Below are 27,433 nucleotides of genomic sequence, written 5' to 3' on the forward strand. Positions count from 1 at the left end.
CTTCCTTATCGGGCTATATAGAGTTAGGCCACTGGATCCATGCCACTCGCGCCGCCCGGCAAGTCCAAACTTGCCGGTCGGCAGTTTGGTCGGCAAGCGGTCGGCAAACAGTCGGCTTCGATGAGCTTGCCGTAATGTGCCGCAAGATGCCGCAAACTACTCGGTTTCAGCCAGCAAGTCTGCCAATCCTGCCAGTGGGTTTATGGGGATGTGGTCGCGTGCTGTTGCGGCTCGGTCGGACTGTTAGTGGCGGGGCATGGCATTGTTGGTTTGTCCGGGGCCGGTGGAACCGTGATGGAGAGTGTTTAAATTGAAAAGAATCCTGTTGATGTTGACTTTATTTCATCTGTTCATCTCATCTTGGCTTTTCATCTTGGCTTTAGCTCACCTGGATTTGCCAATCCTCAGTGTTCTAATCTCATCTTAATTCATTTTGACGATTTCCCTCTGATCTTATCACATCTCATATTTTACACCCTCGTCTCAGACTAGCTCATCTTAATATTCCATCATATAAAAAAGTAACAATGTCCGGTATCCGCATTGCCATCGACCGCGGCGGCACCTTCACCGACGCCTGGGCCTCTCTCCCCTCCGACCCGCACAACCACCTCGTCTTCAAAACCCTCTCCGTCTGTCCAGACGAATACCCCGACGCACCCACAGAATGCATCCGGCAAATCCTCGAGCACGCCACAGGCCGGCCCATCCCGCGCGGCACGCCCTTAGACTTGACTCCTATCGAGTCCATCCGGATGGGCACGACGGTGGCTACGAACGCGCTGCTTGAGCGAAAGGGGGATCGTGTGGCGTTTTTGACGACGAAGGGGTTTGGGGATACGTTGTTGATTGGGAATCAGACGAGGCCGGATTTGTTTGATTTGTCGGTGAGGAGATTGGGGCAGTTGTATGAGACTGTTGTGGAGGTGGATGAGAGGGTCACGATTGAGGGGTTTAGTGAGGATCCGGAGCCGACGCCTATCAATGTAGTGTCTGACCCGGCGTTGGTGATGGGCCAGACCGGGGAGGTTGTCCGGATTCTGAAGAAGCCGGACCTAGAGGTCGTCCGGGCGGATTTGCAGCGGCTGAAGGATCAAGGCTTCCGTAACGTGGCCATCGGGTTTATGCACTCGTACACCTTCCCAGAGCACGAGCTCGCCGTCGCCAAACTCGCAGAGGAAATGGGATTCCGGACGTCGGCGTCAAGCGCGCTGCAGAGCATGGCCAAGTTTGTTCCGCGCAGTCAGTCGGCTGTGGCGGATGCGTATTTGACGCCTATGACGCATGCCTATCTGGAGAGCTTCAGGAAGGGATTCAAGGGGATGTTGGAGGATGAGGAGAGTGCGAATAAGCTGTTGATTTGTCAGAGTGATGGCGGGTTGACAAGCTGGAGGAAGTTTACCGGCTTGAGAGGGGTGTTGAGCGGGCCTGCAGGGGGTGTTGTTGGGTTGGCAAGGACGTGTTATGATGAGAGAGACGGGACGCCGGTGTTGGGATTTGATATGGTGTGTCCTTTTTTCTTTGTTTTCTGTTATTTTCACTTCCTGCAATTCAACACTGACACAAAACAGGGCGGCACAAGCACAGACGTAGCGCGCTACTCAGGTGCCCTCGAACACATCTTCGAAAACACCCTCGCCGAAGTAACCATCCAGACGCCCCAGCTCGACATCAACACCGTCGCAGCCGGGGGCGGTTCCATCTTAACCTGGGAAGCCGGCCTACTCCAAGTCGGGCCCCACAGCGCCGGCGCTAACCCGGGCCCGGCCTGCTACGGAAAAGGTGGTCCCTTGACCGTCACCGACGCCAATTTCTTGCTCGGCCGCATCATCCCTGATTTCTTCCCGCGCAAGCTGGATTTGGATGTGGTCAAGGCCAAATTCCAAGCGCTCGCAGATACGGTGAATCAGGATAAGACCAAGGACGGGAATGCTGGAGAGCCGTTCACCCCCGAGACCCTCGCGCTTGGCTTCCTGTCCATCGCCAACGCGACCATGACCCGCCCGATCCGCACGCTCAGCGAAGGCCGCGGGTACGGTGCTGCGAGCCACAACTTGGGTTGTTTTGGTGGCGCTGGTGGGCAGCACGCAGTGTTTGTCGCGCGGGACTTGGGGATCAAGCGGGCGATTCTGCCGCGGTACTCGAGTATCCTGTCCGCGTATGGCATGGCGCTGGCGGACGTCGTCGTTGAGAACCAGGAGCCGGTCGCGTTGGTCTTTGGGGAGGATGCGCTACCTGAGCTAAAGGCGAGGTTGGCGGCTTTGGAGAAGAGGGGGGCCGCTGATCTGGAAGCGCAGGGGTTTGCTGCTGGTGCTGACGAAAAAGAGAGCATGGTGCAGCACGAGTGCTTTCTCAACATGCGCTACCAGGGCAGCGACACGGCGCTGATGATCCCGCAGCCAGAGTCGGTCGACGGGAAGAGCAGCATGGCTGGGTTCGGGGACGCCTTCACAGCCCGTCACGCGCAGGAATTCGGCTTCTCCCAGTCACGCGATATCTTAATCGACGACATCCGCGTACGCAGCGTGGGCAAGTCGCGCGTGCTGCACACGTCCAGCCCCTTTGAGGACCTCAAGACGTACCAGACCGACGGGCTCACCCCCACGCCGACGCCGCTGTTCCGAAGGCGGATCTTTTATGAGAACCACGGCTGGGTCGATACCAGTGTGTACCAGCTGAAGAGTCTGCGGCCGGGGGTGCAGATCCAGGGGCCGGCAATGGTTCTCGACAAGACGCAGACCATCGTGCTGGACCACGCCAGTCGCGCGGTCATTCTTCCGGAACATGTCGTTCTCGAGGTCAGCAAAGAAACCAAGGAGACCGAAAAGCAAGAAACCGACCAAACAGTTGACCCCGTCCAACTCAGCGTCTTCGGCCACCGGTTCATGACCGTCGCCGAACAAATGGGCCACACCATGGAAAAGACCTCGATCTCCGTCAACATCAAGGAACGCCTCGATTATTCTTGCGCCGTCTTTTCAGCCGACGGAGGCCTGGTCGCCAACGCCCCGCACATCCCTTCCCACTTGGGCTCCATGTCCACCGCCATCGCCTACCAAGCCCAACTCTACAAGCCCGGCGAACTCCAACCGGGCGACGTGATCATCAGCAACCACCCCACTGCGGGCGGCACCCACCTGCCAGATATCACCACCATCACCCCCGTTTTCGACAACGACGAAAACCCCCAGGAGATCCTGTTTTTCGTCGCCAACCGCGGCCACCACGCCGACGTTGGCGGGATCGCCCCGGGGTCCATGCCCCCCAACTCTACGGAGCTTTGGCAAGAAGGCGCAGCCATCGAGTCATTCAAGCTCATCAAGCGCGGGGTCTTCGACGAAGAAGGGTTGTACGAGCACCTCTACACCCGGCCGGCGTCCCACCCGGGCTGCAGCGGCACCCGCACGTGGAGCGACAACGTCGCCGACTTGAAGGCGGCGGTCGCGTCGAACAACAAGGGCATCCAACTAATCCGGGCGCTGATTGATGAGTTTGGCTGGCCGACGGTGCAGTTGTATATGAAGGCGATTCAGGAAAATGCGGCGCAAGCGGTGCGGGAGTTGTTGAAGGGGTTTGCGCGGAAGTATGAGGGGGGAGTCCTCGAAGCGGAGGAGAGGAATGATGATGGGATTGTGTTCAAGTTGAAGGTGACCATTGATAAGGACACGGGCGAGGCGGTGTTTGATTTTACAGGGACGGGGGCGGAGCACTCGGGGAACTTGAATGCGCCCCCGACGTGTTCGTATTCTGTTATCATGGTAAGTTTTTCTTTCGTCCTTCTTTAATCCTTACCCCGATTCCAACTTACCCAATTCCTCTCACCCAACCCTAACCCTAGCTTACCGCTTACCCCCTGAAAAATCCCAAAACGGCAATTCCCAAACAAACACCAAGCCTAGATCATGACTAACAAAAAAAACAGTACTGCCTCCGCTCCCTAATCCCCACCTCCATCCCCCTCAACCAAGGCTGTCTCCAACCCATCCGCCTGGTCTGCCCCCCCAACACCATCCTCTCCCCTTCCCCAACAGCCGCAACCGTCGGCTGCACAACCGAAACCTCCCAAAAGCTCGCCGACCTCATCCTCCGCGCCTTCCACGCCGCTGCTGCCTCCCAAGGCACCATGAATAACCTCACTTTTGGGTATGGTGGGACGGACCCGGCTACTGGGAAAGTCACGAAAGGGTTTGGGTATTACGAGACGATTGCTGGTGGAGCTGGGGCTGGTCCCACATGGCACGGCGCGAGCGGGGTGCACACGCATCTCACAAACACCCGGATCACGGATCCGGAGATCTTGGAGAAGAGATACCCTGTGTTGCTGCATCAGTTCTCCCTGCGAAAAGGCTCCGGAGGCAAAGGTCGGTTTAAGGGAGGAGATGGATGTGTGAGGGAGATGGAATTCCGCGTGCCGTTGCAGGTGTCGGTGTTGAGTGATAGACGGGTGACGGCGCCGTACGGGATGGAAGGTGGCGAGGAGGGGATGAGGGGGGAGAATATTTGGGTGAGGAAAGATGGGGACAGTGAAAGGAGGGTTTCGTTGGGGCCGAGAAAGACGACGTGGGTGGGGAAGGGAGATCGGATTGTTATTCTGACGCCTGGTGGTGGAGGGTGGGGGGTCGAAGGCAGTGAAGAGGAAGAGGCAGTGGCAGAGAAGAAGGGGGTGAAGGGGATGGTAGGGAATGGGACGCTGGGGATGAGGGCGAGCGTTGCTACGGGCAATTAACGTCCTTCAGTGTAATTTAACGATGGCACGCATTTTGAGAGTTGTCTGAAATTATAGAGCAGAATTACGGGTTGATAGCTCAAGAGGGGCACACAGTTCTATCCATATTCACAGATTCATTTCGTCGTGTACACTAATTCGCGTAGCCTGGCGCATGCTTCTCATCTTCCCCCTTGAGCCTGTAGCCCCCCCTTGAAATTGACCGAGAGGTACCCCTCTCATGAGCTGGGTATCATTATATCAGGTCTGTGGAGGAAGATTCAAAACGGTATTATTGAAGAAATAATGCTGTTATACCTAACGGTTCACTGATCATATATCACCGTCTCGGGGAAGTAGAGAATGGAAGGACAGGCAGAAGACAGCGGAATAAAGGGAAACTCACGGTTGGACGCCACGTGGGTAGAGCGAAAAGGAACAAGGCAAACCACAGCAAACGGGAAATATACACAGAAAATACCCCTGCTCCGGCACAGAATATCGTCATTCTATCCTTCAACACGAGGGGTGTGGGCCCCAGTACCGGTTTGATTGAGACAAGGCGTGCAACAATACGATGTGTGGTACAGAGGAACGGTGTCACTATCAGCCTTGACCCCGTAGCCTAGGCCGGGGACAAAGAAGCAATGATTCAGGGCCGAACCAGCCACTGGATGGTAACGAGCCAACGGTTCAGATGCCTCTCCCGCCCGAGAGAGTGGGAGAAGGGCGAGCAAAGCTAGCATGAGCACCCTTGACTAGGGTTCCGGCTCCCGGCAGCTAGTCCAGGAATAATGCCACTTGCGTAAAGTGTGGTAGGGACCGAAGCTGAACCCCAAGGACGCCGAGGGACGTGCTGCACTTGCCGGCGTGCGTGCCCGCGAGGGGGAGATTGCGCTCCTTCTCCGCGGCCATGTCGCTCCCGATGTCATGGCGACAGCGTCTTCAACCGCTAAGGCTCGCAACAGCGCAGCTCCTCGCGAATCGTGACGATGGATTTCCAGCACAGCGAGGCCTTCCCCGCATCAGCCTTGCGCCCGTTGTCCCTGAGCAATTTGCCCTTCGCCGTTCGCCCGCTCCCTAACCTTCCAATTCAGGCACAAAACCGTCGTAACGCCAATTGGTAACCACCCAATCAATGGGTTGTGACGTGTTGCTGATATTTAGTCAACCTTTTGTCTATTGGTCATTGCGTAAGGACTTTCCATTCATTGGTCTTTTCCCTCAATGTGCTACTGGCGAGCTTGGGGTTATTTCAATTTCTCTCTTCTCTATTCCGTGTCTTTTCATTTATACCACATTGTGAACAGGTACTTCACGTCACGCAGTACTCCCTCAGGACGCCGAACAGCCAGGGGAAGCGGGGACGGTCAGGGCATTGAACCGGTAGCAGATTGTGTCCGGGTCGACATTGTAGGTGAATATGCCCACCGTAAATAGACCGTCGGACTTCTGGCAGGCTACAAAAGGGTGGTTGCGATACGACAGCAGGGTGCTTCCAGGATCGATAGACCAGCCATGGGTTTCGACAAGCTCATTAGGGTTGCCGAGGGTATTGTTAAAGTACTCCAGGTTTTCATCATCTAGGTGTTGGTCAGTAAATCTGCCACAGATGGGGACCAACCGGGGGTCAAACTGTCTAGTCGAATAATTAAAGACTTGGGTACATGAACCTCACATCGTCACAACCGTGGCAAAATCCCGCTGCGACGTTCCGTGATACGGAATTACAATGTAAGGAACAAAAGACAATGAAGAAGAGATAAAATACCTTCTAGAGAGATATCCAAGCCGAACTGCTGATGAGAATCTTCCTCGCCCCCATATAGAAACAGCTCGTCATCCTTAAGGAAGAACGTAGCCCTCTCGCTGGACGGTGTATTCTTATCGCAATCCGCTCCCTGCTCGCCGACGTGCAACCCCACCCACAGCTGGCTGTCTTTCGCACGGATGACCTTCTTGTCGATCGGCGAATTCGTAAGGTCCCGTGCAACGAGGTGGAACGTAGAGACTGTGGCCTTGGGGGTCAGGCCTGCGGCGGACACGGAAGCGACGGCGCCAGCGAGGACGGTAAGAACAGTCAGCTGCATGGTCGTGAGTTTTGGTGGTTCTTTTTTATTTATTTTGGTAGGAAGAAGATGTCGTGGTCTTGGATATTGATCTTACTAATGCTGAGGTCCATGGGAAGGCCTCGAAGCGCTGAGGGTGCTTACTTATAGGAACAATCCCACTGACCTAGTCGCCTTCTCTATGACCACTACGCTGCCTACCTGCTTTGCCGGACCTGAGTCGGCGAACCAACAAGTCCACCCTGTGCGCTGTCCGTTGTCCTAGACTTTAGTGGCATTGTGGGCCGCAAAGCCCATGGGGTCTACTGTAGCTTGATTAATTCTCCGAGCGATGAGATCATGAGACAACTAACACAACGTATCTAGGGAGTCGGGTTCACGGTTCACCTCCCCCGTGATCCGTTGCCTTGACATTATCACCACAGATTACTCAACAATAGCCTTATTTCAACTGAGACCTGCCTTAAGGCTGGGCTGGCTGAAAAGCAACTGGTGTGTTGTGGTCGCGATTAGAAAGCTGAATCGCGGGGTTGGCAGTGAGAAAACAAGAACACGAATCGACGATCGAATAAAAACTCGCGATTCAAACCGGGGCGACAGAGTCTAGACCACTACCCCTGTGAGCGCAAGGCATTCCGTTCACAGACATTCACGGATAGACCCAAAACCAGGACATCTTGATATTGGCACTTCGGCACATCGAGTATCCGTGGCAAGCTTTTGACCCATGTAGGTTTAGTTCTATCTTGATGATGGATCTCAGGTCTCGGGAACTCTGTCACATGCCACTCCGGGGCTTGTCCATGCATTTGACCAATCGGAGCTTACCTAGAGAATCTGAGACACGAAGATCGCAGCAACCTGCAATGCCCAACCGCGCTTACACACACGTCCCCCAAGAACGGAGAAAGCACAGCGCGGGTGCTCGGAGGTGACCACGAACGGGATCACTGACAGGAGCAAATCATCGAAGCAACCTCAACTCACAGAGAGAGAATTAATTAACTCAGCATAATCATTTCCAGACGGCCACAACCACTCCTCTGCAGGGTATGCTCACGCAAGACCACGCCATGCCATGCCAGAACGCCATACTATACTACGAGTACACAGATATGAACCCACCAAACGCACGTGTGTGGGGGGGTATTTCAGCCAGACGCCTTCCTTCTTTCAGACGCCTCTTGCGTCATTCAGACCACAGGATATAACCTGCCAACTTTTCGCTTTCACCGCTCTCGACCCCACTCCCTCGCTCCATTGCTGAAAACTCGAAAGGCATCCCATGCTCCTCCTGTAGGACCCATCCTCCATCCCCAGTGTCATGCGCCCTTTGCGATCCATCTCTTGACTCCCCACCCTTTATGGCCCATGTCTTATGTTACTGGCCTTATTCCCCCCCTAACATTTCCCGACAAACCCCCAACCTTTCCTGCGCCTCTTGCAAAATCTCCGAATGTGCCTCCGCCAACACAGACCGCAACACATCCAATAAATCCGGCAGTCCATCCCGGAGCGCCGACCCCATCGCTATGCTTTCCGTCAATTCTGTCAAGGACGCCGTGCTGGATAGGTAGCCGTTCACTCGTCGGTAGGTGTTGGCAGGGAGGTGGAGTTTTCCGTGGGTGTGACTGGGACCAGGGCCGGGGTCTTGCATGGTGTCGTCTTGGCGGCTGATGGCGCGAACAAAGGACCAGATGCAGAGGGCCGCGTAGTACATGACCCAGGGGCGGTGGGGGTCGGGTTCGCTGCGGCAGGAGTAGGTTTGTGGTTGGTGCTGTTGTGAGTGTTGCTGGTGTGGTTGTTGATGCTGCTGTGGTTGTTGTTGGGGATCTCTAGACGGGAGGCTGACGACTCCTGGGCCAATGTCATGGCGCTCGCGGTCGCCCGCGCTGGGACTGCGGCGTGGGTCGACGAGCACGCGGTGGAGCAGTTTGATGGCGTGTAGGACGGCGTGTCGCGTGGAAGGCTGGGCAGACCAGGCGCGCATGCGCGCAACGACATTGCCGTAGTCTCGCACTGAGATTTTCCGCCCGAGTAGCCGCTTCACGCCGGCGTAGACCTGGCAGTCGATGATGTCGACGTGGAGACTGATTTGGGCCAGGTGGTACAGGACAGCCGCGCTGTGGACCGGGCCGTTGGAGCCCGGGGCATCGGCTAACGTGGTGTTCCCGGCGGCCCCTTGCGCAGCGTCGAAGCTCTTCTTCCAGTCGTCGAACGCGCGCAGCAGCGTCTTCTTCCAGGCCTCATGTGTCTCGGCCGACGGGGCGGTAAGGTCCAGCCACTTGAGGTGCGTCTCCCGGTGGCTGAGATGCCAGCCCACGCTCAGCAGGCCGGACATGATGATCATGCGCCCGAACGAGTGGGTCTTGACCTCCTTGCCATGCAGTGCGCGCTTCAGGCCGTCGAGGAACGAGATCGGCCGGATGCCGTACATCCGTAGGTTCTGGTCCAACTGCCGGACCGTGTCTGGGTTCGACGCTGTCCACATGTTGTCGTCGCAGGGAAGTGGTAACCGGATTTCGTGCGGCGCCATGTCCGCCGCGTGCCCGAACATGGCCGCGTGGATCACGTCCATCATGAACGCCGCAAACACCACCCGATGCATCGCTTCCGTTTCAGCCCACCGGCACCACCATGTGTGCGAGTCAAGCGTGACACCCTGCGGTTGCTCGGCGGAGGGTTCTTCGGGAGGTGACTCGCTCCCGGAACGGCCGATCAGGGGACTCCCACGCCGTAGCAGGGTTAACGCTACCGAGTGGTAGATGTGGGCGCGCTCGTGCAGGCGGCGGGACGACCACATCTTCTCATAAAACTCGAGTAACAGGAGCGCCTGCGAGACCCACAGCGAAACAGGCGGTTGGGCGTCCTCGGCCGTGAGGATTTCTGACCGCACTCCCAAGATGATCAGGTCCGCAAACCCGCCGTAATCAGCCAGGTTCCCCGTCGTGTCGCGCGTGCGCAGCGACACAGCCCCCAGCGCGACCATGACCATGACCAGAAAGATCGAACACCGGTTGCACGAGAACGTCGGCTGATGGACGATGGGCAGCCGGGGCGACACGCGGTCCCAGTACTCTTGCAGACAGTCGCGCATCATCTCCAGACCCAACGCCGGGATATCCCCGCTTCCATCGTGCACCAGGTTCGCGACCAGCGGCTCGGCCTTGGGCTGCTTTTGCCGGAAGACCTGGAACCACCGGAGAATCTCCTGATGCCGGAACTCCGCCAGCAACTCATCCGTCTCAGCGAACCGAGTAGGGGTCTCCAGCTGCGACCGTCCGCTCGTCAACGACTCATAGTCGTAGTGAATGTTGTTGTTCAGCGTCGACTCCAACCCACCGTCCATGAACGGCACGTGCGAGACACCAAAGTCGCCGTAGGGCGCATGCGGGTTGAAGAGCCATACGGCGAAGTTCTCGCGCATATCATCCGGCTGGAACTCGCCGGAGTGGTACGACAACGCCGCGGGCTGCTCGGGCATGCGCTGTTCCTGTTGCGGGTAGTAACCCGGTTTCTGCCGGATCATGTTGGAGGTGCCCATGTTGGGCAGCTGAGTGTGCCAGCCGCCATGTTGGTTCATACTGCGCTGGTTCGGATTGGGCAGCGACGGTGATGGCTGTGAGGCCGAGTCCGGGCTCAGTAATATCGCGGCGTCGTGCGGGGCCCGCGGAGGGACAGCAGGGCGGCCGTTGGGCCCAGTCGTCGTCGGTGATATAACAGTCGTCGGGGGCGAAGAGTCCGTCGTCGCGCTGAAACTCGGCATGCGGTTTCGGGGAATGTACGAAGCCGAGTGCCGTTTCCTGTGACGCGCCAGGAGGTCGGCCCGGACGAACTTCTGGGCGCACTACGCTAGAGTGTCAGCGGCTATCGCGCGTCTTCCAAATATCAAGTAGCGGGGGGAGTGCGCTCGTCCGAGGTGTGAAACGGGGCGGAGGGAACGCATACCCCGGCAACGTCGCAACGGTATATCTCCTTAGGGGCGTCTAGGTCAGGTTAGTCCACGGCTGTTATCGTCGCGAAGGAAGAAGAGGGCGAAGCGCACGGTTCAGTTGGTGTCGCTGGAGATGCTCGGCTCTCGAGTACAACTTATCGCAACCGGGATACTCGCAGGCGAAGCGACGCGGCGCTCCTTTGCGACTCGCCCGCTTGTACGAGGAACTCAGCGCGGTCGCGCGGTTCTGCGGTTGGGCCGCATCGTGGGACTCCATGGCGAACACTTCCTCGTCTCGTTCTTCTGTTTTAGGGTGAATGCTATGAAAGTGCCGCGCCGGCTTCGGGGCGCGCGGAGCTCATGCGGGACACATTCGGGCGCAATCAATCCCGTTTGGGCGGAAAGGGAAAGAAAAAACGGGGGGTAACGTTGGGAATGGGACAGATAGCGAACGGGAAAATGGGAAAAATGCGAGAAATCAGGCGGCGGCGCGCGCCTCTCCGTCGCAAAAGAAGAACATGAGAGAAAAATGGTGTCGAGCAGGGCGACCGGGTGCAGATTAGGCGCGATGTGCGGTGTCGAGTTCAATCATTCCGTAAGCCGAACGAACCTCATGCGAGCAAAAAGCTCGAAAGGGTGTGGTCTCCCCAGATGCCCCGGGCCCCGGGCGCGCGCCCACGCAGCGGGAAACCCCCACGCCCTTCTCCACACCCCACCAACAAGTGTCCAGGGCGTTCATCCTCTCCACGTGTGGGTAGGGGAAGTCCAAAAGCGAAGGGGCAAATGTGTGACGGAAGGAATCGGGATCCGTGCTGGTCAATCGGCCTAGATAAAAAGGAAAATGCGAGAAAAGCGAGACGGGAACATCTAAAATTCAGCAAAAGACCATGGCGGAAGGAAAATGTGTTACTCTCATCAACTCATCAACAAGGAAAGAGCTCAGGGTCAACACACCGACCTGCGGGGTAGCACACCACCTGCACCTCAACGTCCAACCTGTCAAGCAAAAAAGTAAGCCTTTTGGGCAAGAACGCTCCGCAAAATTCCCCTGTGCAGCGTGGGGGTCCATCAAACCATCCAGTCCGGGCACCTAAAATTATTCGCAACGCCCAGCAAAGCCGACCAACGGGCCATCGCGCAACAAAAGACATGGGAACGATTGGCGGCCACCTCAACAATCGATTCGTTGATGTCTTGCGGCCAAGCCTTGAAGGCTTCATGACAGACATGGAGCTCCCATACCCTACCCATGTTCCCCTGCGGGCGCCGGGCCAAAAACCCGGCCAGCCACTGTGAAAACACCCCGAATGCGCCAAATCCCGCGGAATTACACTTTCCTCCTCCCCTTCATGCTCGCTGGTAGATTGATGAAATGCAGGAGCGTGGCTAGCGCGTGGGAAAAGGAGGAGATTTGTTCGCTGACCTGAACCTCCGCGCTCTCGTTACTGCAAGGACCAAATGAGCTGAGATCGACCCTGCAGCTTCCCACCTATCCCATGGTGTTTTCATCTTTGGGATGCCCGAACGGAGACCCCGGGTGGGGAAAACGATGACCGGCAGCCGGGGCCCGGGGCCGGAGCTGAAGTTGACAGAGGAAATCCCGGGCTTGCGCTATTTTTTGTGGTCCCGGCAGGGGTGATACCGTGATACGGCACGTTGGCTGTTGGTGTTTGCGAAGGCTTGATTCAATGCTGTGATGTTTCGAGACCGGTAAAAAAGAGCCGAGTTTCTCTCGGTAATTTAATGTTCTCTCATCTCTTGATTTCTTCGTCTGTCTTAAACAACATACAAAACCCGCAACCCAACGTCAACCACGCGCCCGTCCCATCGAGCCATTTGACATTGACGTCCAGAACCACCCTCTACAACCGGTTAAACCGACACCGCCGACAAGCCAACAACTGACACTGTCGACACTCATAGATATAGTTCGGCAGCGTGTGGTTGCACTCCTCGCACCGGTGCGTCCCACCGCGCGACCGCCACGACGTGTGGTCGCACTCGTGGTTCTCCACGAGCAAAGCCCGCGCCTGCTCTACCATCTCGGCTCGTTGGCGCGCGCCCAGCCGCTGTCCGCCCGCGTTGCGGTCTACGACCACGTTGGCCCGGTTGAACAACATGCGCTCTTCCCACTGCGCGCAGCCGCAGGTCTTCCAGGGCAAGCCGCAGACGTAGCAGAATTGGGCGCCGCAGCGGCAAGCTGAGGGGTTTATGTCAGGTGAAGGTAAAATAAAGTAGCTAGGAAAAAGAAAACTCACTGATATGATTGCACCCGGTATTCAACTCCACAAACTTCTGACACGCGCGACACCGCTGCCAGCCCTGCTCCTGCGCCAACTGCAGCACCTGCTGCGTCGCCGGGTCATCAGGACAATCCCGGCTAACATGTTCCGCCCCCTTGCACAAAACACACGTCCGACGGCCGCATTGGAGACAATTCCCGACCTGGTTCCAGATCAGCTCGGGTGGTACCCACGTCGAGCACGTCGGCCGGTGGCAGTAGGTCCGGTTGGGGGTGTCGAGTTCGCGCTTCTTGGCCTGGAACTGGCCCGCGAGGGTGGCTGTCAAGTGGGTGCGACAGCTGTCGAGAGGGATGGGCTGGCCACAGCAGCGGGGAGGGAAGAGACTCTCGTCGGTAAGGGCCGAGGTGAATAGGGATTGGATGCAGTCGCGGCAGTATTCGTGACCGCAGTCGGGACTTCTGGTGAGGTTGTTGATCGGGTGCCGGTCGGTGCATGCGATGCACTCCCGCGTAGCAGGCATCTTTTTGATTGGTTTCGGCGCGGCCGTGGTCGTCCGGTGGGCCGGCCGTCTTTGTGCTGCCCATGATGAGGACTCGGGGCTGTTCATGACGTCGTCGTCGGCCCCAGTTTGGTGTGACTGGAGGAAACCGAACGACACCGGCGACTGCGACGGAGAACCAGAGATATTGAGGTGTCTCAACCTCTCGACGACCTCGTCATCCACTGCCCCAGCAGCAGCCGACGTGTGGTCGTGACGATTATCTTCCGGCACCGGCTGGCCCCCCATTCGAAACGCCATGCGCCGATCCCGCGTGCTCCGCTGCTCCTCTGAGACTAGCGCCTGGATCTGCTCGGCATCGGCATCCACGGCGGAAGCCATGCTCCGGCACATGGCCTGGTCAGCCAGGAATTGCGACCGGGCGGCCAGCTCGTCGCGATACGCGTTGATCGCGACGGACAAATCGTCGCGGGGGTCATGTTGTCCGGCACGCCCTTTGCCCTTGGGGGCGTTCACCCGGGCCATTTCCTCCAAGTCTTGCAATTGGGCTTTGATGATGACCTGGAGGGTGGCCTCGTCGAGGTCGGTGAGGGGGTCCATCTTGCTGCGTGCGTGACTGTGCTGTTAATTTGGCCGGTGTTAGAAACAACAACAAAAAAGAAATGAAAGAATGTTATGAAACATACGCCGAGGTCTTGATCTATGGATTGGCCGAAGGGGATGCAAACCGAAATGTTGGATTGCCACGTAATTGAGGCCGTTTGTTGGAAATGCACGGCCGATTGCATTGACTGCAGATCTGGGTGGCCTCAGTGCGTGGAAATGATGGGGTTGTGGATTCAAAGCGGATTATTTAATGGAGAAAATTTTCAGAAAGATTCCATAACGTGCCTGCCTTCTCGGTTTTACCTCCATGATTTCATCCGGTTCTCACGTTCTCCCTCTGATTCCTGAGTGCTACTTTTCCAACAGAATCACGTTGTTCACAAAAAATGTAATGGGCTAATATCCGACAAAATCCGCTCGTTCATCGCTGATAACGTCCCCTAGTAGAGCGAACGCAATTATGATACAGAGCATGTAACTAAAGAGTAATATACAACAGAATTTCGTATTTCCACAGTTCCAGGCTCTCGGACCCCATTGGAGAGCCGTATGACTGCATATACCTGATTCTAATGGCCTGAACCAGGCGAGGACTGTCCCCAGTTCAGGTGAAGGGAGGTGAAACCGAGCCACGGTCCCAGACCTAAGGTGTAATTGGTGTAAGGAAGGACCTGGCGGACGACGGGCGCGTCCATAGTAGGTCGGTAATTATATCCGGCTAAGCGCCTCGCCTTAGACGTAATGAAGGCTTCCCAGGACAGCGGCTACGATCCGTATGATGTGACTCTGTTGTTTCTCGACCCCGAAACACACAACAGCGACAGACTCTGAGATAGCGACCACGAGTGCCTTGGCGGCCAAGGCCTTTTGATGTGCTGTAATAGCTAGGAAATCCTCGGAGCGAGCATCTCCCATGGAAAGCATCCACCCGCTGACCGAACCAACCGAACCTTGACAATGACGATATCGGGCGGCTCGCTGCCTCGCTGCCCCATTACCCCGAGATAGTAGTCCCCGAAGAGAACAGGTTTCAAGTCATGTTGACGACCAGTAATCTCGGAATAGAACTTCGTGGTCCACAGGGCACATTGCTTTCTTGCCATCTTGCCATCTCGGCTCGCGGCTAGCTAGCCGTCAGCTTCTGGGACCTCCGCCTGGGCTATCGCGAAGGGGAATCCAGGTGGCGGGCCACACTCCCTCGCGGTGTGATTGGCGACGGTGGGACTGTTTAAGGGAGAGGGGGTAATTACATGGCCTGGTGGGTCAGCATTTTGGGGTGGGAGTTGTTAGGAAGGTGGGGGGGGGGGGGGTTGTTAACAATGAGAGAGGGAAAGGTTTGTCTTTGGAGTCGTGAGCGGTTAATTGGAAAGAAAAAATTGTGGTTTGGGAGGGTTTGGGGGGAAAGGCGGATTCGGGATATGACACTTTTACTCGAGGACTTCACCTGATTTTACGGTGATTCAAAAAAAGTTTCCGGAGTTTGCCAACCTCCCTAGTTGGTCTCGTGATTTTTGGGCGCATGTTCTACACTAATAACACCAACACTTGTAGGCCCCGAGAGTTAGTACGAAGCAGGAATGTGATTTAAAACGGAACGACCCGCGATTTTAGTGCAACGTGTGTTCTCTTGTACAGCTTGTAATTCATCATCAATTGGTCCCGAGCGCTGTTCCTAGCCTCACAACCACTAGACATTCGGCCTCCATGAGAAGCGGCGTTTGATTTCAAATCCATCGAATCTATCACCCTCGTTGTCAACCCCGTCACCAACCACATCTACAAGTAAAGCCCTTCTGAACCAAGGCGTCGGGCCGTCAAGCCGTCCTCCTGGATTTACTGCGTGCTGTACTCGCAGCCCAACGACGTGCCTTCGGGAATGGGCTGGGCAGGAAAGGTTAAGCAGGATTTGTCCAATATGGTGGTGGGGAGCAACACGTCCACCGAATAGAAGCCGTCCGTTTCCGGGCACGCGAAGAACTTGTAGTTGGCAAACGACCCGCACTGTAGCCCTTGAACAAAGCCCTTCGTGGTCCAGGGCTTACCGGGTGCTTCGCCGGTGTTGTTAAAGTACTTTAGATTGCCCCGCCCTGGGTATAGGTGTATATCGTATCAGTAATTAGATGTACGTGTGGTTTGCCTGTTTACGTGCTAGGAAAAGAAAGCAAAGAGAAACTAGAAGAAGACGGGGAAACGTACCCGTTGCCTCAACGTCCACAGCAAATTGTTGATTGGACCCGGTCTCGCCGCCATATAGGAACAGCTGGGAATCTTTGACAAACAATATCGCCGCCCCGTCCCCCGGTACGAGATCCCCCGGTACGAGATCCCCTGTACACTGCTGGTCTAGATGGAAATCGAGCTGTGTTAACCACAGCCGGCCCTTGCTCACCAGGAGGGACCTCGCTTTGTACCACTCCCCTTCAAAGAGGTGGAACGTGGGAGGCGTGCGCTCGGCCGGCGTGTCCTTGGGCTCTACTCGGCCTGGTGAGGGCCTAATATATTAGCAAGTGTCAGCTGCCCGATCTTTCCAATCACTTGTTTGTTACATTCCACACTTGTGGAACCTTATTCCAAGTTCCAATTAAGAGCTGCCCGGGGCTGGCTGAACACCATTGATGCCTCATCTCGTAGTGGCTTTCACGGTGTACACGTAGTGTAGAACGGCGATTCGCCATCGACCCGCAGGAGCTGAACTGCCCGTTCCGGGTTTCTGGGTTTCCCCACCTGGCAAGAATGTCCACATCATGAAACACAGACATATGACGTGCCATCGACACCAAGACATTGCTCGTCGGTCATCGGTGGCTGAACACATTACGTCTTAATCTTATTGTCCACAACCCAGGCCCAACCCCCGGAACATCTTCTGTTTGGCACGCCAAGCCCGTCGCCCTGCGGAGTGCGGAGTGCGGCAATTCGGGAATTTTCTTCACAGAACCGACCCGATGACCCCAAGAGATTTATTTTTAAGTGTTGGTAGTGCCGCAGTGCTCATTCGGGCAAATATTACAACGCTACCTCACAGCCTCGCAAACACTCCTGCCTTGTACCTCGATCTACCCGGCCAGGTACCCTCAACCCCGTTGTCAAACCCCATCAACCACACCTCCAAAGTAAAGAAAGCCCTGCCCTGTTAGGCCGTCAGGCTGTCATGCTATCCCCCTCGGCGTCTTCCTCGGTGTATTTGCAGGGAACCTCGTTTATGTGCCTGGAGGCGAGGGAGATGGGCTGAGCGGGAAAGTCGACGCAAGCTGGATCGTATTCAGAGTTGCGGACGACGACATCCACAGTGTACGAACCGTCACCTGCAGGGCAGGCAACGAAGGGGGCGCCACTAAACGAAACGGTGTCCCAGTTACGAACCCAGCCCTTAGTCTGGAAGCTGTCACCGGGTGTGCTGCTGGTGTTGTCGAAGTACTTGAGGCCGTTCGGGCCTAGATGTTTTGTGAGTGATAAATCCATCGTTGTTTTCCCCTCTTTAGATACTAGTCGAAGGAAACAAAAAGAAAGGAAAAAAAAAAAAAAAGAACAAGAAGAAGAGAAAAACCCTACCCGTTGCCTCAACGTCGACTGCAAGCTGCTGATGGGAGTTGTTATCCTTACCACCATACAGGAATAGCTCGTCGTCTTGCATAAACAGCGTGGCCACCCCGATTTCCGGCGGCAGCCCGACGTCCAAGTCACACTGTCGGTCTTGCTTCCGTTTGGGCAGCGCCAACCAGAGCTTGGACTGGCTTGCCATGATGACCTGCCCGCTAACCCCCTGGTGCCAGCCCCGTGCAATAAGGTAGAATGTACTGGATGCGTCATCAGGGGAAGCGTCCCCCGGGGAAGCATCCTCTGGGGACGTGTCCTTGGGGTCAGGGCTGCGGCGGACACTGAAGCCGCGGCGCCCACAAGGAGGGTAAAGAGAGTGGTGAGCTGCATGGTGGTGGCTAAGGCTCTTTCGGGGGGGTGGGGGGAAAGGATTAGAAAGTTGAGTTGGCGTTGAAACCTTGGTTGGAGCGTGTATTGGATGTTTTCGAGGGTTTAATGGTTATAGGTACCTACCTATATTAATTGCGGTAAGAGAAGAGGTATGTACCTACCTACCTACCTAATGTACCCCCAGTAAGAACATCGAGACCTGCCCATCAACGGTCAACCTTAGCATTAATTAAGAGCATCCAAACACCAAGAATACCAATACCCCAATTTCCAACCAAGTTTTATCCACCAACTCAGCTTGCAAACTACAATCATGCAGCTCACCACCCTCCTCGCTCTCCTCACCAGCGTCATGGCTTCCGTGCCCGCCGCAGCTCTCGCCCCTAAGGCCGAGGGGGCCGATTGGACGGGTCCCAAGTTCAGCCTTGTTGCACTACGTCCAGGCACAGCGATCCATGAAAAAGACATTACGGCGAGCAACTCTCAGCTGTGGGTATCTAGGCCGGGGGGCCAGCAAGGCGCACAGTGTAACAACGGACAAGGGACGGCGTCGGGTAATAATACGATGACCACACTGTTTATCAAGGACAACGAGCTACTCCTGTACGGTGGTGATGAAAACTCCCATCAGCAGTTTGCCGTCGACACCGAAAAAGCAGCTAAGTGATCTGTGCTTTTGTCTTACTCGTCTTCATCCTCATTCTTCACGTCCGGCTCTATTATAAATAAGTAGATATAAAGTAAGGATATATCGAGCTTCACTAACGACCATTTAGCTGAAGATAACCTGGAGTACTTTAACAGCGTGAACTGGGGACCCGACGAGCGTTTTGAGACTAAGGGACGGACTGTTGACCTCGAGAGCGGCTTTCTAAGCCCTTCCGAAGAACCCTTCATAGCCTGCCCGGGGTCCGACGATTCATATACAGTGAGCATGTTCACCCGTAGCTCCGGTCAGGAATTACTCGAACGCTGCATCCTGTTTAATGCCCAGACCAAGGTTGTGGGCCAACCAGTCTCCTGCGAGTACAGCGAGGAATAGGTCTAGGAGAAGTTGAGCGCCGGAGAGGCTTATTTAGAGGTGTGGTCATGGGTTTGACAACGAAGGCGAGGGTTGAAGAGGCGGAGAGCAAGATTGCAGAAAGTTAATTGCAAGGTAAAATTAGATCGCTGTGTACAAGTAGGTACCTTTAGTCAGGTCCATCAAAACAGTCAAATCTATCACGTCTCCACCGCGCAATTCCTTCAGCGAAACCTTCCAATCCAGCCATAACCCGTTGATCGAAGCCACCGTTAAATCCAGCCGCATGCGCGCGTCGGCTTCCATCACAGGCAGGATGCCAAGGAGGAGGGTTATGGTCTGTCGCAACAAAATTCTGAGAAAAAATAAGGCGCAAAGATCAGAGTTGGGGTTTTGGATGGCCTACTCCGGAAGTACTTGTCTGGTTCAACGGCTTCTTTGCACCTCAATGTCGCCATTTCACCTAGCGCGGTTCAATGGCCGTCTTGCACCCATTTTAGATGACAACCATACCCGACCCGGGCCACCGACGTCCACTACCCTTATACCAACTCACGGTGTTACCGCATGTCTCTTGTGACGACCCAAACGCCAAAAGTTGTGGCTGGGATCACCAGCTAGGATTTGGGTTTGGGTTTGTCCGCGAACACTCTGTTTTACCTGTGACGTCACGATCAACCAGGCAGTATTTTCGACTTTGGATCTCGAGTTTGCATTTGGTTTCCATCTCCGATCCGAGACTCGGCCATTGACCGGCAACGGCGGCGAGCGGCCGACCGGCGAGTCGGCGACCACAACACGGCACACCGTCAGTTTTCAGCTGGCCTTGGGTAGCTCCCAGTTGGGAAACAACTGAGACTTCCATTGCTGATCAGGCAAACGATTACCAATTTCGGTAGCCCCAGCCCTGGTGTCTCTGTTGTCTCAACGCCCGGAGAAATACAGCGTCCGAGATCGGCGGCCCGGCAGCCCCGGCCCACACAGGTCGCCGACAGGGCCTGCAGGGCCAGCAGCGATAATACCCAGCGAGGTACACTACTCCATACTGGATGCAATTCTGGGCCAAGAACACCACGTGGGTAGACCCGAGCCTTGTTGGTGTCTCCAATTCTTCAGGTGGGATAAGACAACACTTGATGCATTAAGCTGTGATGCGGTGCGGCCATCACAGACTCGGATCTCGTCGCGGACAGGGGAGCCCGCTGCCGATCGGGTAGTTTCCGGTTCGGGAGGTCAGTGCGGTCTCCCGAGGAGCGGTGATAGCCGGCCGGTCGGACGGAAATCTTGTATAAAAGACCATGCTACCTACTCTCTCAGCACGTCGAGACCTGCCTAGGGTACCTATTGACTGCAACCTCAACATCATCAACACACTTCACGATCTAGGTACTCTTTGACACCTACTTCCCTCCTCAAAAAAGACCACCACCATGCAGCTCACCACCCTCTTCACCCTCCTCGCCGGCACCGTGGCTTCGGTGTCTGCCGCAGCCCTGGTGCCCAAGGACACGTCCCCCGAGTTCAACCTCTTTGTGCATCAACCGGATGCAGAGATCCACGGCAGGCCCCTCATCGCAAGCAAGAGCAGGTTGTGGATATCGCCGTCCTGGACTAAGCAGGACGCAAGGTGTAGATGGGGGCAGGGGCAACCGGCCGAGGGCAACGCGGCTGTGTTGTTTCGTGAAGACGACAAGCTGTTCCTTTACGGTGTCGAGGAGGACTCCCAGCAACAGCTCGCTCTGAATCCCAAGGAAAACGGTATGCTTCCTCGTCTTCTGCTCTTCTCTCCATTTACTAGTATATGTGCTAGGATGAAAATACCTACGTATTTATCCAGACGTTCTGACGAATATCTAGGCCAGGATAACCTCCTGTACTTCAACACTGATGGTGGTGTTCCGAATCAAAATTTGTGGACCGAGGGCTGGACGGAGGACGATGGATACCTGTCATTTCTCTCCGCTCTCTTCCAGGCCTGCCCGGTAGACAATGAGTGGAATACATTCAGGGTGGACATATATGCCAACGCCACCGCGATCGATGAAGGCTGTTTGACCTTTCAAGCCAAGATCAAAATCGACGAGGATCCGCTACCCTGCACGTACAGCCTGGAATGAGGTGAGGGCGATGACGTGAGGAGTTCACGGGAAAGCCGGAAGGAATCTGCTTCGACAATGTGTTGGACAGGGTGAAAGTTGGTTACCTAGGTGGAGAGCGAGTTGGTGGCGGGTCAGAGTTGAGTAAGGTAGGGAGCGGGTATTCGAGTCTGAGAAGGAACTTGGATACCTAGGTAAGTAGCCTGGAGGAGCTAGTTACGACTAATAATAATGGAGTACTCAAGTCTCGCCCTGTTGGTTCTATGTGAGCTAAGTTTTTACGTTCGTACTCTGCCCCCCGCGCCCTGCACCGTTCCATCGCCCCCTCGAGTCTTGCGTGGTTGGATAGTTGTGTTACAGCTCGCGTATGCGATGGCTGGATTGTACCGATTTTCGTTGACAGAACCGTCCAACCTCCGGCAACCAGCCTCAGGGCAGCTGGCACAGAGATCCGGAGGTAAGGTCAATGGCTGCTGATCCGAGCTGCCGGCAAAACTAACCGCAAGTTTCTGACGCTGGTCACGACTCACACGGCCCTATCATCCATGCCACGGACGTTCGGCGTGTAAACATAAAAATGTCCTGGGTTTGTGTTTGCATCTCGAGCTTTCATTTGACTTTCCGGCAGTTAGTTTTGTGACTGACTGACCTGTCTTGAAACACACACAGCCAGTGGCCGGTGTGACGGGGTCCACGATGGGGTGACAGTTAGCGTTCAGCTAGCCCCGGGAGGTCTCAGCTATGGTTGGGGGCGAATCCGGACTCAGTGCGCCCGGACTGCGTTGAGAGTTCGCGGCCTCCTCCGGCCGATGGCGCGGCTACACTGTTTATCAGCGGCTACCAATTGTTCCTGTACAACGGCGACGGACAGTCCCATCAACAATTTACCGTCGATGTCGACATAAAGCGTATGTGCTGTCTTCTTTGTTTCGATATTCCCCTTTCCGTGCTTACCTATATAGGGGCAAGGAGTAAGTCCGGATCTACTAACAACCACTTAGAGCAAGACAACCTGAAGTATTTCAACAACGCTAATGGCAAACTTGATCCGTCGCTCAAAACCAAGGGCTGGCTTTTGAGCCCGGGAGAGCGGACTATATCGTTTAACGACTTCCCATTCTTTGCCTGTCCAGCGGATGAGGGCGGGTATAGGCTGGACCTGGCGCGCAGCCAGGACGAGAGCCATGCAGGCTGTATTCCTTTTGAGGTCCGCACTAACGAACAGGACCGCCCGGTGCGCTGTATGTACACCGAGTAATGGGTCGGCGAGGGCGAACCTAGAGCCGAGAACCTGACGCGGGAGTGGGGGGGGGGGTCTACTTTGAGATGTGATTGACGGGGTGAAGGTTGCTTGATTGCATGGACTCTGGAGGGCGGGTTGGAGGGAGGTTAGCGTTGGGGAGAGATAGCTGGGGTTGGATTCCGAGAGGGAACTTGGAAAGTACATCGCCGCTATCAAGGGCAAGCTATTCGTAGTGCTGCGCTGGGCCAGCCAAGACTCTCAGTGCCCGGCGACCTTCCTGACGGGGCGTTGCGAGGGCGTGGCCTCCTTCTTTATCTAAGACGACGGGCTGTTCCTGTTCGGACGGAGGCAGGGTCTCCATTCTGTAAATACCTAAGGTACCTAGGTACCTACCTCTACCTTACCCAGGTAAAGTCCACACACATGCAGGCTGACTGAACCCTAACCGTCCCCGCCTGTCACAATCCAGGTACATACACCGTAACAACGCCTGATATTTCTGATATTTCTGAATTCTATCATCTGGAATCAGTACAAGAGGGCATAGATAGAGGGCCCCAATGCACGATCCCCCCCCGCTCCCCTCGGGACTAATCCCGAGGGTTTCGCGAGGAAGATCCATCCTGTTGATCGGGCCTAGATAGAAACTACCCCACCATCCGGCCAATTCGCGAGCGTCAGGAACCCGATCTTGTCTCACTACCTAATATGGGTCCCGTTAAGGAAATTACCGCGGCAGGCACCTTGGAACCTGAGGTATGCTACACGGCTGCATTGTAGTACACTAGGCGACGGTAACAATCACATCTCTGGATCTTCTCGATGCTTTTAATGGCTACCAATCCAACTTGCTGGCATAACTCGCAGGAAGTTGGGTTGCTCGAAAACTCCAATGCCACGGATCGTCAGCGTGCCAAGCATAACGTGTCTCGGGCTCTTGTTTGCATCTCGATCTTTTCTTCGATTTCCGTTTTAAGCCCGAGAGTCACATACCAGTAATCAGATTGACCCAAGACAAGTCTCAGTTGAAATAAGGTTCTGGAGTGCCGATCGGGCAAAAGGCCGCTGTCCCAGTTGTCTTAGTGTAATTATCCCACGGCCGGCGAGGCTATGGTCATCACAGTCACGGATCTCGTCCCGGCAATAGACTGGACAGCCCTCTGCCGATCAGCGGGTTTTCATCTCGGGTGGCTGATCGTGGTCCCCGGACCTGGGAGGCCACACGGTGGGAATGCTTGGATATTAATTGACAAAGCACCCCCAACATGAAGCACATCAGAATATCATTGACATCAACAACCAAGTTTTCAACACCAACTCACCTTCCCAACCTCTCCCTGCAACACAACCACAACCATGCAGCTCACTACCATCTTCACCCTCCTCGCCGGTACCGCGGCTTCCGTCTCCGCCGTTGCCCTGACCCCCAGGGCCACGTCCCGCAACTTCATCCTACGTGTACAGGACGACCAAGCGGGGCTCCGCGGCCAGGTCCTCAGCGCGAGCAAGAGCAGGTTGTGGGTATCGCTGCCTGAGGACCAGCAAGACGCGCAGTGCGAAAAGGGCCCAGAGGCGGGGTGGATCAAGGGGGCGGCCGCTCTATTCCTGCGTGACAGCGAGCTGTTCCTCTACGGCGGGGGGGATCATGCCGTTCAGAAGTTTGGTGTTGATAGGCAGGCAAATGGTCCGTGTGATCGTCTTTCGTTTTCACTTCTGCTTTCTTATTTATCTTTTGGAGTAATTATCTTAAAAAGGAAAAAGAAACTCTGAATTTACTGACGAGAACCCTAGACCGAGATAACCTGAAGTACTTCGACACCACCCACGATAACCCCAGCGACACTGTGGTGACCAGGGGCTGGTACATCGACTCGGGGAGGAATGCCCTGGCCTTTTCTGGTGCGTTGCTTCTGGCCTGCCCGGAGTCCGGTGCGTACACTGTAGGCGTGTTCCAGGGCAAGTCTACGCCGGAAGACAGAGCAAACTGCATCCCGTTTCATCCCGAGGTCGTCGAGAACGATGCCTCGGTGCCCTGCGAGTACAGTGAGGAATAGGTCGAGAACGAGGGCCAAGGAATCTGGATTATCAGGACGGAGCTAGTTCAGGAGGTACGGATAGTAATAATTAATACACGAGAGAGAAATTGAAGTCTCGCCTGGTTACTTCGATGTGACAAAGAGTCAGGTATCTTTTACCCCGGATCACAGTTTTCCTCAGGACCTCAGCCACAGCTTTTGGGGCTCGGGTCGTACCCGGGACTGGGACGCTGACAGAACGAGGTGCCAGGAATACTTGGGCGTTTCAAGATGGAGGGCGGCCGTTGAACTCTCGACCTACCTAATTATACCTCCCGGTTCGATGGTCGTCTTCAATCGCGGGGTGGTGGGTTGAAAATTGGGAGCATGCAACTGAGCCGACCTCCCTGCTTTTAGGTAGAACAGCGGCCCGGCCCGCGATGCAACATGACCATCACAGACTCGCATGTTGACTCGGATGGGGGAGCCCTCTGCCGATCGGCTCGCTCTCAGCTCGGGAAGGTAACTCCGGCCCCCGGGAAGCAGAAGTACGTTGCACCTTACACCACATTGTTCCGTTTGAGAAACTGGTGTCCATGAATGTCTAGCTTTGTCTGTGCCATCACCTTCAACGGGGTTGTTAGTGATCTGCCACTCATCACGTTTGGAGATCGAGGTTGGATTCGATTTCTTTTCTTAACCCCGAGGCTTAGCCTTTGAGGTGAGCCTTGCTGGTGGGCCAACTCCTCGGTTGAGACAGCCATGTACACTAGTGCAGGCGTGTGACCCTCACACACCTTACGCCGATTTGTTGAGTTCCGGCTCGGGAGGGTGACGCCAGTTCCCAGGATACCGGAGCCCGCTGAGCGGAAATGTCGTTTAAAGGAGCCCCTCTCCGCACCTCAAATCCAAGGACATTGACCTCGATATGAACCACATCAACCAGATCACCACAAATATTATCCTCCTAACCAAAATCCAACCACCAACTTAACTTCCAAAGCCCTCCGCCAAAACCCACAAGCATGCAGCTCACCATCGCCGTCACCATTCTCGCCAGCATGGCGGCTTCCGTATCCACAGTCGCGCTAGCGCCCAAAGATACGGTCACCAAGTACAAGCTCGCTTCATGGAATCCAGGGTCGGAGATCGAAGGGTTGCCCATCAAAGCGAGCAAGAGTAGGCTGTGGGTTCCGCCGCGCTGGGAAAAGCCGGACGCAGTGCGAAAAGGAGCGTGAGTGGCCGCTAGACGACGGCGCAGCCATAGTATTTCTCCAAGACAACGAGATATTCCTGTATGGCGGCGAGAATAAGTACGATCAGCAGGTTGCTATCGATATCGGGGGAAGTGGTATGTTTGCTTATACTCTTATCTCTAGTCAGGTAGCGAACAGGTGGGCCCTTTGCTGGTCTAGGTGCCGACTCCTCGATCGGCACAGCGCATTATGCATCGTGATGCCAGCCAGCCTGAGCAGTGACGATGTATGGTCGTCTGAACGGAGGATGGGGCCACGCTGGCCAGGTAGTTTGCGGCTCGGGGGATGGTCACTATGATCCCGGGGACTTGAAAGCGAGAGCTGGCCAAGGGGGGCTCTGGCTGTTCGCTGGGATGGAAGATTTATATAAAGCTCCTCCCCAACCGCAACCTGGATAATCGGAGAACTTCTCATCAACAAGATCAACACAGACTCACGACAAACCACAACCATGCAGTTGACCGCCCTTACCTTCCTCGCCAGCGTGGTGGCCTCTGTAGCCGCCGCAGCCCTAGCCCCCGCCATGCCCTCTCACTCTCTCACTCTCTCGCTCTCTTTTTTTCTCTTCGTTTTTTCACTGACAAAAGCCCAGGCCAAGGTCGTCTCCAGTACTTCGACAACGAGAACGGGATTCCCACCCAGCCTTTGGAGACTACGGGCTGGAACCTTAACGGGGGTGTCCTGTACTTCTACGAGGCTCCCTTTGTAGCCTGCCCGACGTCGCACAACGGCCCGTACTTGGTGTATCTGTACACCGGCACCCTTAACCCAGACGGCCACGCCGGCTGCCTCGGGTTCCGGGCTGTGATCACGCCCGAGACCGACCCGGAGGGTTGCACGTACAGCCAGTAATAGGTGGAGGCAAGGAGATCTGATGCCATGATGGTTTGACGTGGAAGGGACGTTACTTCACGTTGTGGTTGATGAAGTTGAAAGCTCAAGGATGGGCATGACGTATGGGTACGTCGGTGGACAGCGAGTTGGTAGAGGGTTCGGGTTGGTTAGCGGATTTATGGGTGGGACAAAGGATTTTGACGCTCAGAAGCTGAGCAAGTTGCTGCCGTTCCAGTAGCCTACCTAGGTACCTAATTGTTACCCACAATCTTCTTATGATCTCCCCTGAAACCCCCCGGTCAGGCTTGATGTGCGTGTTCAAGGTGCGTACAGGGTGAGCTCCACTCCCGGAGCGCACCGGGAGTGAGGCCGGGTGCTGCCCAAAGTTCGTTCCGACCAAGTGGGTTAGAAAGGTGCCGCTCTAGCTCCAATCTTCCGACGCTAGGGTGACCAAAGTACCTACCTAACAAATAGCCCTACACCGCCTGTAGCTTGGTATCTGGCCTGGGGTCCCGAGACAAGGAGCACCTGGTATTTATATTCAGGAATACCCACAAGAATGGGAAACGGACTCATGGACATCGAGAAAAGTTTATATTTTGGACCAAATTCTAAACCGCAACTCAGCGGCCAGCCTCCGCCTAGACTAAACGCTACAACCATGCAACTCTCCACCTTCACCTTCCTCGCCGGTGCCGTGGCTTCCGTGTCTACCGTAGCCCTCACCCGTATAGGCAGTCGTCACACGTTCATCCTCTATACGGCACCAAGTGCCTCGGAAATTGAGCACCAGTGTATGACCACGAGTCAGGGTACTGGGGGTAGGCTGTGGTTATCAGCGCCCATCCCGAAGCAGGACGCACAGAATAGCGTGGACGGGCAGATTCACGAGTTGGCCTTGCTATTTATCGAGGACCATCAACTGTTCCTGTATTGTGATGGGCATCGCCCCCATCCGTGATTTTCCGTACTTGGTATACTCTGT

At 55.6% G+C, this 27,433-nt stretch overlaps 10 protein-coding genes across 10 annotated transcripts; 6 read left to right on the forward strand and 4 right to left on the reverse strand.

The window, feature by feature from the left end:
• Positions 1–527: 527 nt before the first annotated feature.
• C8A04DRAFT_13186 (Hydantoinase B/oxoprolinase-domain-containing protein) lies at positions 528–4,726 on the forward strand (the record flags this gene model as incomplete). Its single annotated transcript, XM_062777615.1, has 3 exons — positions 528–1,505; positions 1,572–3,758; positions 3,923–4,726. 3 exons carry the CDS (start codon positions 528–530, stop codon positions 4,724–4,726), a joined length of 3,969 nt encoding a protein of 1,322 aa, XP_062635807.1.
• A 1,314-nt stretch (positions 4,727–6,040) lies between these two features.
• On the reverse strand, positions 6,041–6,795 carry C8A04DRAFT_29885 (uncharacterized protein; the record flags this gene model as incomplete). The annotated part of the gene is made up of 2 exons (XM_062781164.1): positions 6,041–6,288; positions 6,477–6,795. 2 exons carry the CDS (start codon positions 6,793–6,795, stop codon positions 6,041–6,043), a joined length of 567 nt encoding a protein of 188 aa, XP_062635808.1.
• Positions 6,796–8,164: 1,369 nt separating this feature from the next.
• Positions 8,165–10,985, reverse strand: C8A04DRAFT_38243 (uncharacterized protein; the record flags this gene model as incomplete). Its single annotated transcript, XM_062784174.1, has 3 exons — positions 8,165–10,621; positions 10,723–10,760; positions 10,820–10,985. 3 exons carry the CDS (start codon positions 10,983–10,985, stop codon positions 8,165–8,167), a joined length of 2,661 nt encoding a protein of 886 aa, XP_062635809.1.
• Positions 10,986–12,570: 1,585 nt separating this feature from the next.
• C8A04DRAFT_38244 (uncharacterized protein) lies at positions 12,571–14,050 on the reverse strand (the record flags this gene model as incomplete). Its single annotated transcript, XM_062784175.1, has 2 exons — positions 12,571–12,908; positions 12,967–14,050. 2 exons carry the CDS (start codon positions 14,048–14,050, stop codon positions 12,571–12,573), a joined length of 1,422 nt encoding a protein of 473 aa, XP_062635810.1.
• A 1,839-nt stretch (positions 14,051–15,889) lies between these two features.
• Positions 15,890–17,798, reverse strand: C8A04DRAFT_29888 (uncharacterized protein; the record flags this gene model as incomplete). Its single annotated transcript, XM_062781165.1, has 4 exons — positions 15,890–16,143; positions 16,253–16,537; positions 17,356–17,490; positions 17,609–17,798. The coding sequence occupies 4 exons, from the start codon at positions 17,796–17,798 to the stop codon at positions 15,890–15,892; spliced, it is 864 nt and encodes a 287-aa protein (XP_062635811.1).
• Positions 17,799–18,296: 498 nt separating this feature from the next.
• Positions 18,297–19,025, forward strand: C8A04DRAFT_29889 (uncharacterized protein; the record flags this gene model as incomplete). Its single annotated transcript, XM_062781166.1, has 2 exons — positions 18,297–18,646; positions 18,788–19,025. The coding sequence occupies 2 exons, from the start codon at positions 18,297–18,299 to the stop codon at positions 19,023–19,025; spliced, it is 588 nt and encodes a 195-aa protein (XP_062635812.1).
• A 1,409-nt stretch (positions 19,026–20,434) lies between these two features.
• Positions 20,435–21,121, forward strand: C8A04DRAFT_29890 (uncharacterized protein; the record flags this gene model as incomplete). Its single annotated transcript, XM_062781167.1, has 2 exons — positions 20,435–20,762; positions 20,862–21,121. The coding sequence occupies 2 exons, from the start codon at positions 20,435–20,437 to the stop codon at positions 21,119–21,121; spliced, it is 588 nt and encodes a 195-aa protein (XP_062635813.1).
• A 556-nt stretch (positions 21,122–21,677) lies between these two features.
• Positions 21,678–22,358, forward strand: C8A04DRAFT_29891 (uncharacterized protein; the record flags this gene model as incomplete). Its single annotated transcript, XM_062781168.1, has 3 exons — positions 21,678–21,686; positions 21,840–22,008; positions 22,102–22,358. 3 exons carry the CDS (start codon positions 21,678–21,680, stop codon positions 22,356–22,358), a joined length of 435 nt encoding a protein of 144 aa, XP_062635814.1.
• Positions 22,359–23,699: 1,341 nt separating this feature from the next.
• Positions 23,700–24,397, forward strand: C8A04DRAFT_29892 (uncharacterized protein; the record flags this gene model as incomplete). Its single annotated transcript, XM_062781169.1, has 2 exons — positions 23,700–24,027; positions 24,135–24,397. The coding sequence occupies 2 exons, from the start codon at positions 23,700–23,702 to the stop codon at positions 24,395–24,397; spliced, it is 591 nt and encodes a 196-aa protein (XP_062635815.1).
• A 986-nt stretch (positions 24,398–25,383) lies between these two features.
• C8A04DRAFT_29893 (uncharacterized protein) lies at positions 25,384–26,466 on the forward strand (the record flags this gene model as incomplete). Its single annotated transcript, XM_062781170.1, has 2 exons — positions 25,384–25,537; positions 26,207–26,466. The coding sequence occupies 2 exons, from the start codon at positions 25,384–25,386 to the stop codon at positions 26,464–26,466; spliced, it is 414 nt and encodes a 137-aa protein (XP_062635816.1).
• Between the last annotated feature and the right edge of the window lie 967 nt (positions 26,467–27,433).

This window comes from Dichotomopilus funicola (genome assembly GCF_033296635.1).
Source record: "Dichotomopilus funicola strain CBS 141.50 unplaced genomic scaffold C8A04scaffold_44, whole genome shotgun sequence".
NCBI lineage: Eukaryota > Fungi > Ascomycota > Sordariomycetes > Sordariales > Chaetomiaceae > Dichotomopilus > Dichotomopilus funicola.